The sequence below is a fragment of the Rana temporaria genome, chromosome 1 (genome assembly GCF_905171775.1).
Source record: "Rana temporaria chromosome 1, aRanTem1.1, whole genome shotgun sequence".
NCBI lineage: Eukaryota > Metazoa > Chordata > Amphibia > Anura > Ranidae > Rana > Rana temporaria.
In genome coordinates, this window is record NC_053489.1 from 592,548,411 (window position 1) to 592,561,764 (window position 13,354).

Here is a 13,354-nt window from a genome sequence, read left to right on the forward strand (position 1 = left end):
TTTCCAGCTGCGTAAGAATGATTAACTTGCTTGTTTATCTCTTTATTCTTTTATTTACTGTATATGTTTATAAGTGCACATTTGTGTTTTTATGTTCCAGGTACTGAAGACTCGCAGAAACCACATCTGCCTTTGTCTACTGACAATGCATTATGTTTTAGAAGTTCATAATGACAACCAACAATAAATACGATGTTGACCAGATGCTAACTGATATCCATTTAGAAATTTATCATCCGCTTTTTCAGACAGCAGGCTACAGAACAATATCAGACTGTACGCAGTTAAATCATGAAAGACTTCAAACAATGGGAATATGGCTTACTGGACATCAGAAAAGGATTCTTAAAAAGACACACGAATTACTGGAGCAGTATTGGACTCCCGAGGATGAAAATGTTGATACAGTGAAGACAAGTGAGGACAGATTTTTAGAACATGGCGTCAACGTGCTGCTACCTGAACAGAGCCTGCCTAATGAATCCAACAAAAACTCTGCAAATTATTTAACAGATTATTTGACAGTTGGTGAAGGTGTTTCTACCGATTCCAAGCATAAGGACCAGGACATGTGTCCTGAACAATCCAAAATATCTGAATATGACACAACACTAGATTTCAGGGAAAAAACTGACTCGGAGGGCTCTGGCTTTTTTGAGTTCCAGGGATCCATGGTTGAAAATGATTTATATGGAACAAGGGATGTGGATGAAGTTCATAAAACAAAAACAAAGAAAGTTCCAACTCGATCATTCATATTAAGAAACAGACCTGTTCCAGATTTACCCGTTTCTGCCAGTAGTACATCCTACAGCAGGTGAGTGAAGAAGATTTTCAATCAAAACTGATATTTATTGGCTTAGGGCTTGTTTTTCATGGCTGGGTTGCTGCATAGTCAACACAGGCATTGTTTAGAGTTGTCAGGGCTGCCAGAAGCCATCCATACATCATGTTAGTGTAGCCACATCACCGTAGGGGCTGATGAATATTGTGGTTCACCCGTCACCCTGCCCAACCCGACATCCATCTCTCAGGCACTCAGACACATAGAACAGTCCATAAGCTTTGTTGTTTTTATGTTTTATTTATTGAGGGGATTGAACTTGGATGGAAAAGGGCAAATTATGGGATGCCCAGAAATATTTAGTATAACTTGCTTGGGACTACTATATACACTCCTGCTTAAGACCTCTTTCCCTTACTTCTCCAGCACTTCACTTGCTGCAGACTGTTACTCCTCCAGCACTTCACTTGCTGCAGACGGTTTCTCCTCCAGCACCTCACTTGCTGCAATTGTCTGGACTAGCTTGCACCACATGGTTGGGCCTGACACTAACTCAGCCAGGCCTCAGTGAATTCCCTTTTGCTGGCAGAGCCCCTGTGATGTAGAAATAGTTCTGGTTCTAACTGCCCTCAACACAGCTACTCATCCAAGTACAGTAAACCCTCTTCAGGCCCTGCCAGCCCTCCAACTGCAGTTGCCTCTTTCCACTGACCTTCCCACAGTCCACTCTTCTGGTTCTGCTCCCATCCTAAACTGCAAACTCCCTGTTCTCTCAGGCATGCCTCCTCAGTCCTCCTGATTGTGCTTCACTCACCAGTCCTCTTGGCTGCGACCAGTTGTCCTCTCTGGAGTCTCTTAGCAGTGCACTCTCCCGTTGTCCTCTCTTTGCTCTCTCATGTGCCTCTACTCCAGGCCCAATGCCACCCCCCAGACTGGGGAGCTCCCTTTGGGCCCTGACAGCATCCACACACTCTCATTCCAGCTCTTCCACCCGACAACTACTCCCCAGCTGGGCTGACGCTGGGAATTTAAGGAGGCTTGCCCCCTGCCAATCCAAGTTGGGGATTGGTCAAGGCTCCTCAGATTACCCCAGGCAGCTCCACCTTTTCTCTCCTACTCTCTGTCTAGCACCTTCTAAAAAGAAGAGGGAGAAGACAGTGATGCTACCTGTGAGTCACCCAGCCCTGCCCTGGGCCACTCCGAGCCCAGAATGAAAACAAACAGGCCTAGCCACCAGCTAGGCCTGCCTAAATTTACCTGCTCTATAGAACAATCTAACCTCTAGCACCTTACTAAATAGAGGGTTCTACATTACTAATAATAAAAGGTTTTCAAACTGCTGCCCTACCTGCCAGGATCAAGAGTTGGGGCTTCATTGTTATTGTGCTGTGTTTATAAACTAGCATTTATGTACCGTATTTATCGGGGTATTGCGCGCTCCAGCGTATATCGCGCACCCCTAAAGTGGACCCGCATTCCTCTAAAAAAAACATTTTAGTACCTACAGTTTTGGTGTCTTGCGCGGCGTCCATCGGCGGCCTCATCGGGACCGGCGTCCGTCTGCGGCTTCAGGTGTCCTCTTCGTCGGGTCCGGCGTCCTTCTGCGGTGTCCTCCCCGATCGATCCCCGCTATACACTCGTGTATAGTCGGGCAGGCTCGGATACTCTCGCGCTCACGTCCTGGACGTCCTGTACGTCCAGGACGTTAGCGCGAGAGGAACCGAGCCTGCCCGACTATACACGAGTGTACTGCGCTCGGTATATGCCGGCGCAGTGTTCAAACTCGGCGCGGGAAAGCGGGTATCGGCGTATATCGCGCACACACGTTTTTGCCCTGATTTTCAGGGCAAAAAAGTGTGCAGTATACGCCGATAAATACGGTACTTACACTTTGACTATAGCGATCCTCTCATGACAGCATGAGAGGGGGGGCATATATTCCAGGGTAATGGCATGTAGTAAAGCCCATGAACATGTTCAACCTCACTGCCCCTGAGCAAGTGTGCACCTGGTAGTGGAAGAATGCATGCTGCTTCAACTATGGATACTCACACAGTTGTACAACATATTTCTTATTTTATCTTTTGATATAGTATGTATAAGTAGATCAGGGACAGGACTCAGGAGGACAATAAATTAGAAGGCACACACACATGAAGTTAACCCTCATGCTGCGTACACACAATCATTTTTCGGCATGAAAAAAACGATTTTTTTTTAAATGTCATTTAAAATGATCGTGGTTCGGGTTCTGAAAAAGGAAAAAAAAACATTTCCCGAACATGCTGCATTTTTTAACAACGTTTTAAACGATGTCGTTTTTCGGGTTGTAAAAAATGATCGTGTGTGGGCTAAAATGACGTTAAAAACCCGCGCATTCTCAGAAGCAAGTTATGAGACGGGAGCGCTCGTTCTGGTAAAACTACTATTCGTAATGGAGCAAGCACATTCATCACGCTGTAACAGACAGAAAAGCGCAAATTGTCTTTTACTAACACGGAATCAGCAAAAGCAGCCCCAAGGGTGGCGTCATCCGCATGGAACTTCCCCTTTATAGTGCCGTCGTACGTGTTGTACGTCACCGCGCTTTGCTAGAGCATTTTTTAAAAACGATGGTGTGTGGGCAACGTCGTTTTAATGATGAAGTTGGAAAAACTTCGTTTTTTCTACATGCCGAAAAAATTCGTTTTTTTTTTCATGCTGAAAAATGATCGTGTGTACGCAGCATCACAGTCACACTGACAGCATTGTGCAGCAGGACAGATGATGATGAAACCTCACTGATATGCCTCGTCCCCTCTAGAGTCACAGTGACAGACTCTTTCCATGCCAGGTGGTCCCATATGCCCACTCCAGTCCAAACAGCACTGACACTCCCGGCTTGCCTTGCTCCCATCCAGCAGACCTGCACACAAGGCTCGAGCTGCTCCACTCATTTCCCTTGCACCATGACATTACACAACGCACTCAGGCACTGCCTCCACCAAACGCGCCCCCTGGCTGGCACTGTGCAGATCACACTGTAGCAGACACTCGGATGGTTTCAGCTGGCTCCGGACTGGAACTGTGCAAGCACAGTTTGAGCAACTTTTTCCTGTCACTGGCACTTACCGGCAGGAGAAAAGTGCAAATTGTTTACAAAATACTGGCAATTGGCAACACTGGGAGGGACAAAACTGTAGATTTTTTTTAATTTAAAGGCAAGCAGAGCGCTAAGCATCAAGTCACTAGTATTACCTGTTATTTCTTGGCAGCGAAGGGAGAGGTTATTGGTGGGTGTAGTTCTGTATTGGGGATTGAATTTGGGGGTCAAAACATTTTTGGTTGCGAGATATGTACTCCTCAACTCTGCATTCTTTACATAGCACACACCTCAACCCTGCACCATGCACTCCTGAGCCCTGCAATCTGTACACAGTGCACTCCTAAACACTGCACTATGTACACAGTGCACTCCTAAACACTGCACTATGTACATAGTGCACTCCTGAACCATGTACTCCGTATCTCTGTATGTAGCACACTCCTAAACTCTGCACTCTGCTCTGTAAAAAGTGCAAAGTTTAGGAGTGTGCTATATACAGAGTGCAGGGTTCAGGGATGTGCTATGTCCAGCGTTCAGGAGTTTGCTATGTAAAAAGTGCAAAGTTTAGGAGAGTGCTACATACAAACTCCTGAACTCTGCACTCTGGACATAGCACATCCCTGAACCCTGCACTCTGTATATAGCGCACTCCTCAACCCCACACTCCTGGACTCTGTACTCTATATGTAGCACACGCCTAAACTTTGCACTCGGTCGCGGGGCACTCCTAAGCTTTGCACTTTGTGTATTTACCAATAACCCACTGGCCATATCCACCATCTGATGTGGCATGCTCCCCCTCTGTTGATGTGGGGAAAGGGGAGATTCATGTTTGCGTTCCAGCACCTATTCTTTTAGAAAAAAAGCTCTGAGCATTACAATAGTGACTTTACCAAATTTCACTCCAAATCTGGTGGGACTAGCAGCTAATGGAATCTCACATTGCAGAAATACAACTGTTAGGCAATGGGCACAGGAATGTTTAGGCACTGTAATTTTCGGAGTAATTCAAGACAAAAGGTCAATTTTTCAGCGTACTGCTTATGTGCAATTAACATTTCTAGAGATTTCTCAAAGGATAGCAAATCTTTCCAGTTTTGAGTTTAGGTTCACTTTAACATTTGTTATAATATAATGTATTTCATTACAGAGTCTGAATCTTGTATTTGTTTTCTTTGTTTTAGACATTCTGGGGAAATTATGACACATACCAATCCCAAAGGAGACTTTACTATCAACTTAGAAAACAGTAAGTCAATCTTACGTGGCAACTTGCATAAATACATCTACAGTATATTCTAAACTAATATAGAGATGGAGTGAATATTAGCTTAGATTTACAGCAAGGCAGCTGTCATCAGGTCTGGAGATTGCCTATGCTGTATGCACACAGTAATACAATGGATTGGGTTGGCATACTATACCGTTGAAGTGCACTACTTCTTCATTTAGGGAACTGTCAAATCTCATCACGAGAATGATTTACTAAATAATATAAGTTATGCACCTGCTCAGCATACATGCATTTACTGTGCACTGGGATTTTTTATATTTTTTTGTTCCAAAGCAGAATAATTTATATGACATCAAATGTACAGTCTTTGTAAAAAAAATGCAATAAGTTCTGGATTTATCAAAATGACATCATTTATGCAGCAAAGTTATAATTTCAAATATTTTTCTCCTATCAGCATTGTTATAAATTAAATAATAATGTTGACATTTTGTAAAGACTATTTATTATGCTCAGGGACATAAAAAACATACATTTCATTACATATTACATGTGCTGAGTAATATTCCATTCTAAATATTTATTTCTCTTTACCACCAGAGGATAGAGATTTTGGCCTCCTATTTCTCTAAATCCTAGCTTCCCTGCTATAGGCTGTTTACATTGGCCCAGATTCATAAAAGAGATACGACGGCGCATCTCCAGATACACCGTTGTATCTCTGCTTAGCGCCGTCGTATCTATGCGACTGATTCATAGAATCAGTTACGCATAGATATTCAGTAGATCCGACAGGCGTAAGTCTCTTACGCCGTCGGATCTTACCTGCAATTTTTTTTTGCCCCCTAGGTGGCGCTTCCGTCGATTTCCCCGTCGAGTATGCAAATTATCTAGATATGCGAATTGCCAAACGTACGCGCGGCCGACGCAGTAAACGTTTACGTTAGGCTTTTCCCGGCGTAAAGTTGTCCCTGGGTCTATGAAGCGCAGTCAATGTTAAGTATGGCCGTCGTTCCCGTGTCGAAAATTTATAAAATTACGCCGTTTGCGTAAGTCGTCCGTGAATTTACGTCCACGTCAAAACCAATGACGTCCTTGCGACATCATTTAGAGCAATGCACGCTGGGAAATTTTAGGGACGGCGCATGCGCAGTTCGTTTGGCGCAGGGACGCGCATCATTTAAATGATACACGCCTCCTACCCGCCGAATTTGAATTCCGACGGGTGATTTACGTTACGCCGCCGCAACTTTACACGCAAGTGCTTTGTGAATAAAGCACTTGCCTGAAAAACTTGCGGCGGCGTAACGTAAATGAGATACGCCGATCTCTTTGAATCTGGGCCATTGAGTGTACTATGGGCTTTAGCCAGATGAGCTGAAATTTATTTTTCAGGATTCTGTAGGTGTATCTTAAACCTGGGCTTTAATTATGCCTGCCTGTTGAAGAGGTCAGGTATGGCTGAGGAGGAGATAATAAATATTTGGAAGGATCTGGTCAAAAGCACACGATCGGAAATTCCGACAGCAAAAGTCTGATGTGAGCTTTTGAACGAAAATTCCGACTGTGTGTATGCTCCAACACACTTTTGCTGTCAGAATTTCCACCAACAAAAGATTGAGAGCTGGTTCTCAAATTTTTCGAAAAATCCGATCATCTGTAACAATTCTGCAAAATTCTGATGAATGCTCAGAAACAATTCAACGCGTGCTCATAAGCATTGAACTTCATTTTCTAAGCTCGTCGTAGTGTTGTACACCACCGTGTTCTTGACGGATGAAAGTTCAGAGAACTTTTGTTTGACCGTGTGTATGCAAGCCAAGCTTGAGCAGAATTCCGTCGGAAAAAACATCCAAGGAAAATCCGATCGTGTGTACAATAGGGTGACCAGACATCCCCAGTTTCAGGGGACAGTCCCTGGATTGAGGACACTGTCCCCAGACCAAGTCTGTCCCCGGTTTTGTCCCCGGATTGGATTTGAACAGGGGCTGGGGCAATTTCAAAAGACAGTCAGTGAAAAAAAAAATCTGAATTACACTCCCCCCTGCTCCGCCGATAGCTTAGGGGGGTGTATTTTCTATTATCTGTGTCCCTTTCTGATGATCATGTGCTGGTCGAAGCGGAGGGAATTTTTCTTCCTTTTCGGGTGCATGCCCATTCAGCTCCGCTCGCATGTTCTTCTGCCTTGGCTCAAGTCCCGGCCAGCCGCCTACCTGCTTATCTCCTTGGCTTTCCTTTGTGATCTTCCTCCGCTCCCCACCCAGTAGTAGCCAGGGGCTGGAGAGTAAGACTTGACAGGCTGTGCAGCAGTGGCGACGGGGATTGAGTCGCTTATTGCCGCCATTACTAGTAAAAAAAATGCCCCTGGTTTTCATTTTAAAAATCTGGTCACCTTAGTGTACAAGGCATTAGGCTTTTGTTAGGAGGAGAACTTTGTATATGGGAAAGTGAAACTTGTGCTAGGCCCCAGCGTATGCTATGGGCCGGAATCCTTAGGAAGAGATACCCCTTGAAGCTTTGCTGGAAAAGGGAGCACTTACTGAATAGTGTTAAAGGGAGATGGGCAGAAGTTGCCATCTGAACTTTGTGAGAAGGACCTACAGTATCTCCTACAGCTCCAGATATTGTACAACTTTCTGATTGAGGGTAAGGCCCCATATGGAGCTATAGAAAGCCTGTGATTGCTCGCACAGAATCATAGGTTCATTTGGCTGCCCCTCCCCCATTAACGGTACTATTTTCTGGTTGCTGCTGAAGGACATGTCACTGCAGTGTTTTTCAGGAAGCTATCCTCAGAGTATTCTCCTTCTTGTATTTTGTCTGTGTTCTGCAATAAAGAGTAAAAAGACCTCTGGACTAGAGTGAGTTTGTGGATAAGCTATTGCAACTTGCAACAGGGTGGGCATCCTGTGGACAGGTAGGGGGACGCAGCTAATTCCAGCAGCTTCTTTGGGGGCCATCAATACATCTTGCTACCCCCTGTAGCAAAAGAGCTGTTAAATGCAGAGCTCAGTAGCGCAAGCTAAAATTTACACATAAATATTTGAGTCAGAAAGTTATAATTTTTTGTTGCCCTTCATATGCATGACTTTTCCAAAGTTTTATTTGGAGAACAGGTGTCCTAACGGAGATTATTTTATCTCTCCTTAGATAACCCATATTTTTCTGGGAATAAGTTGTCATTTATTAAAATATTTATTTGTAAAAATTGTAAAAAACAAACAAAAAGAAAACTTATACAAGCTCTTGAGCGTGCTCCAACCTAAATGACAGCTCAATATGAAAGCAGAAGCTGTTCCCTAACTGTTATAACTGCATGTTATAGCAACCATTTATTGTAATTGTGTAACATTTTGTCATGTTACTGCCTGCCACTGAGTGTATATTTAGCTGCAACAAAGATCTATAGTATAAAAAAGCAAAAACGAAAATGAACAAAAACAATGCATTTAAATTGTAAATAAATTCACCAGGAGGTGTACCAACAATATAGGCGCAGCGCTCAGTCTCCGCTCTAATTCATCCCAAAGCATAGGTGTGCGCAGGGGGTTTCTTCTGGCTACTCGGCCATAAAGCCCAACTCTATAGAGCGTACGGCTTATTTTCATCCTATGTACAGATGTGAAACTCTGCAGCTCCTCTGGGGTTACCTTAGGTCTTAGTGCTGCCTCTCTGATTAATGCCCTCCTTGCCCGGTCCATGAGTTTTGGTGTGCGGCCGTCTCTTGGCAGGTTTGCTGTTGTGCCATGTTCTTTCCATTTGGTTATGATAGATTTGATGGTGCTCCTAGGGATCATCAAAGATTTGGATATTTTGTTATAACCTAACCCTGACTTGTACTTCTCAACAACATTGTCCCTTACTTGTTTGGAGAGTTCCTTGGTCTTCATGGCAGTGTTTGGTTAGTGGTGCCTCTTGCTTAGGTGTTGCAGCCTCTGGGGCCTTTCAAAAAGGTGTGTATATGTAATAACAGATCATGCGACACTTAGATTAAGGTGACCAGATTTTTTAAATGAAATCCGGGGACATTATTTTTTAATTTACTAGTAATGGCGGCAATCAGCGGCTTTCTGCCCCTCGCCGCCCGCCTCTCAGCCCGTCAAGTCTCACTCTCCGGGCCCCAGCTACCGTGTTTCCCCGAAAATAAGACACCGTCTTATATTTATTTTTCCTCCAGAAATCACACTATGGCTTATTTTCGGGGGACGTCTTATTTTTTTTACCGGCAAGTATGGTACAACAGTATGGAGCCGACCTTACCGTATTTATGGGGCTGCCGACACCTCTCCGGTCACTTAGAGATACCGTGGAGCAGATAAGAAGGGCTGCACGACTTCTTTACAGCTCCTGAGCTCCGCACCAGTACAGTATGCCTATCACGTCTTGTTTTCCCGCCCGCGCCGCTACGCATACGACACGCCAATCACTACGTCTTATTTTCGGGGGGATGTCTTATATTTCGATCTTGCGTCGAAATCCCGCTACGGCTTATTTTCGGAGTACGTCTTATTTTCGGGGAAACACGGTACTACTGGATGGGGTGCGGATAAAGATCACTCCACCAGGGAAGGCAAGGAGATAAGCAGGCAGGCGCGCTGGCCGGGACTTGAGCCATGGCAGAAGAACATGTGAGCGGAGCTGAATGGGCATGCGCCCAAAACTGAAGAAATATTCCCTCCGCTCCGACCAGCACATGGTCATCAGAAAGGGGCACAGATAATGGAAAAAAATACACCCCCCCCCCAAGCTAGTAGGAGCAGTGGAGTGGAAGGTGTGTAATTCTGTTTTTTTTTTTTTTATTCTGCACTGAATGTCTTTGAAATTGCCCCAGCCCCTGTTCAAATCCAATCCAGGGACAAAACTGGGGACAGACTTGGTCTGGGGACAGTTGGCCAGATTCAGCAATAACTGCGGCGGCATAACGTATCGTCTTTACGTTACACCGCCGCAAGTTTTCAGCGTAAGTGCCTGATTCACAAAGCACTTACCTGTAAACTTGCGGCGGTGTAGTGTAAAGCCGTCCGTCGCAAGCCCGCCTAATTCAAATTAGGCGCGCTCCCGCGCCGAACGTTCTGCGCATGCTCCGTTATTAAATTTCCCGATGTGCTTTGCGCGAAATTACGGCGCCCCAACGTGTTTGTGAATGGCGACGTGCGTAACGTACTTACGGCGAAAATAAAAAAATTTAATTCAACGCGGGAACGACGGCCATACTTTAACATGGCTGGTGTAAAGTTAAGGCATGAAAAAGCATGACTAACTTTGCGACGGGAAAAAAACGACTTGCGACGAAGTAACGCACGCGAGTACCTTCGTGGATCGCCGTAAAACCTAATTTGCATACCCGACGCTGGAAAACGACGCGAACTCCACCCAGCGGCGGCCGAAGTATTGCAGCCTAAGATCCGAAGGCGTACAAAGCCGTAAGCCTGTCGGATCTTAGCCAAAAGCCGTTGTATCTTGTTTGTGAATCACAAACTAAGATACGACGCGGCAAATTTGAAAATATGCCGGAGTATCAGTATTTGTTCTGTGCATCTGGCCCAATGTCCCCAATTTGGGGACTGTCCCCTGAAACCGGGGATGTCTGGTCACCCTAACCTAGATTGCACACATGTGGACATAATTTCACTAATTATATGACTTCTGAAGGTAATTGGTTGCACCAGAGCTTTTTATGGGCTTCGTAACAAAGGGGCGAATACATATGCACATGGCAATTATCAGTTTTTTTATTTCTAAAAAAATAGTTTTATGTGTGTATATTTTTTCTAATTTTACTTCACCAACTTAGACTATTGTGTTCTGATCCATCACATACAATTCATATTAAAAAAAAAAAAAACATTGAACTAAAGGCTGTAATGTAACAAAATAGGTAAAAAACCAAGGGAGTGAATACTTTTGCAAGGCACTGTATACTGCTGCTTGCATGCAGCTCAGCTTTAAATTGTGCAGTAAAGAGGAACTGCAGTCTGCTCACATAATTTGTAATAAAAACATCTTTGCCATTTATAAGCTTCCCTCCAACCATTTTGTGTATTATTTATATATACTGTGATTCTGTACTTGCCAAATATGCTGCAAAAATCTCCCTCCGCTGAGTCTGGCTGCAACCATTTTAACTGTGGGCAGCTGAAGCTTGTGCTGCCTGGTACCAAGTATGAAATACTGCCCCCCAAAATAAATTACGCCCACCAAAATGCTACCACATCCATTATTTTATATCATATAACCAAAGTGGACCTATCATGGCTCTATACATGTATATAGGAGTATAAAGAGCACCTGTTATGGTTGTTTACATGTATAGGAGTATAGAAAGGACCTGTTATGGCTTTATTCATGTAATTAGCCCCACAGTGGAGCAGAGAGCGGAACGGGAGGAGCGGTGGGCGCCTGGTACAATGGTACTATCGGGGCCCATGGTAGGGCCGGCCCTGCTGCTGCCGGTTCACTGCTTGGATTTACACAGACACACAGAGGCACACCTCCAGCTTTGCAGCCCTGCAGATCTCATTGGCCCTCTTATGACTCACCCCCCCCACTTTCCTGGCAAACTCTCACAAGAATGAGAGAGAGAGCTGTGCATGATGTCATAAGCCTAGCTAATGACCAGACAAGAAACAGGAAGTGGGCTGTATAAGGTATTTACCGGCAGAAAAAAGAAAAAAATGTTTTACTATCAAAATTTCAAACAACAAGGGCAGAATATTTAATAGATGGAAAGTTGAAACAATGACTAAAGGTCCGCTTTAAGCATTGCAATTATTATTTTTTCATCTTACACATAGTATACGGCTCCCTAGCATAGTGGCTTATGCTGCTGACTTTATACACTACTTTATTTTGGGAATTACTCTCACTGGGATCAGGCCCACATGGAGTTAGTATGCTGTCTCTGTATTTCTGTAGTGTTGGCTTGGGAATTTGGGATTATAAAATATACTGCCACTTTAACTGGCTTAGAAATATAACTGGCACTAATGTTTGCATGACATGGGGGATTATAATGTTAGCTTTATCGGTGCAGGGACGGATATCATGCTTCAAGGTACAACAGTGAACATATTATGATGTATGCTATTATAAGTCCAAAAGGTAATGAACATATGATTTGGCATATCAGTTTTAAAAAAAATGTATCATGGATGTGATCTTTATTCAGCAACGAGGATGTGTATGATGGATTTAGACTATAAAAAGAGCTTACTGCACTACTCTAATAAGACCACAAGAGGTCCCAATAGACAAGATAAAATGTAACTCACAAGAAAAAGGAAAGAAGCAGCAAATAACTGTCCATTAATAATAGATAATCAGTTATCAAAAATGGGACAACATTGCATATAATTCCTAAAAATCTCAAAGCATTAGACTGGGTAAATTAATATTTAAACATGAAGCTTGTGTGTAATATAACCCTCATCAGTAATGAGGAAGTGTGTGATGGATTATACTGTAAAAAGCAATGCTGCAGTACACCATAAGAAGTCTGCAAAATCAGTGAGGATAAAAAAAATGCACAAAAACACTCACAATTCAAGTAACCAGAACTGCACATACAAATTAGATAAAATACATAATCAAACATGGGACAATGATATCCCTGCCAGAAAAAAGAAGGTTTAAAATGGCACATCTGTTTAATTTTTATATCAATAGACCAGAGACCTGGCTGAGCAAACTTTAAAAAAAATGTTTTAACCACTTCAGGCCCAGGCCAATTCTGACACTTCGCTCCTACATGTAAAAATCATAGGGGCAGATCCACAAAGATCTGCCCCGGCGCATCGTATCTGAGATACGCTACGCAGCCGTACCTTACCTGGCTTTGGTTCGAATCCATAAAGATTTTGCGCCGTAAGTTACGGCAGCGTATGGGAATCTCAAGCGGCGTAACGGCGCGGAATTCAAATTGGGTGGGTAGGGGGCGTGTTTCATTTAAATGAAGCGCGTCCCCGCGCCGAACGAGCTGCGCATTCGCCGTCCCTAAATTTCCCTGCGTGCATTGCGCGAAATGACGTTGCAAGGACGTCATTGGTTTTGACCTGGACGTAAATTACGCCCATCCCGATTCACGAACGACTTACGCAAAAAAAAATTATACGCGGGAACGACGGCCATACTTTAACATTGAGTACGCCACGAAATAGCAGCTTTAACTATACGCCGAAAAAAGCCGACTAGAGACGACGTAAAGGAATGCGCCGGCCGCTCGTAAGTTCGTGGATCGTCGGAAATAGCTAAT

The 13,354-nt window shown here is 43.9% G+C and overlaps 1 protein-coding gene across 2 annotated transcripts in view; it reads left to right on the plus strand.

Moving 5' to 3' along the window:
- The window catches only part of ARAP2 (ArfGAP with RhoGAP domain, ankyrin repeat and PH domain 2), a 481,396-nt gene that overhangs the window by 19,784 nt on the left and 448,258 nt on the right, over positions 1–13,354 (plus strand). For both annotated transcript variants that reach the window (XM_040335148.1, XM_040335150.1), the window contains exons 2-3: positions 101–817; positions 5,054–5,118. In XM_040335148.1, the coding sequence (XP_040191082.1) occupies positions 171–817; positions 5,054–5,118 (712 nt within the window). In that variant the 5' untranslated portion in view covers positions 101–170. The remainder of the gene's footprint in view (positions 1–100; positions 818–5,053; positions 5,119–13,354) is intronic.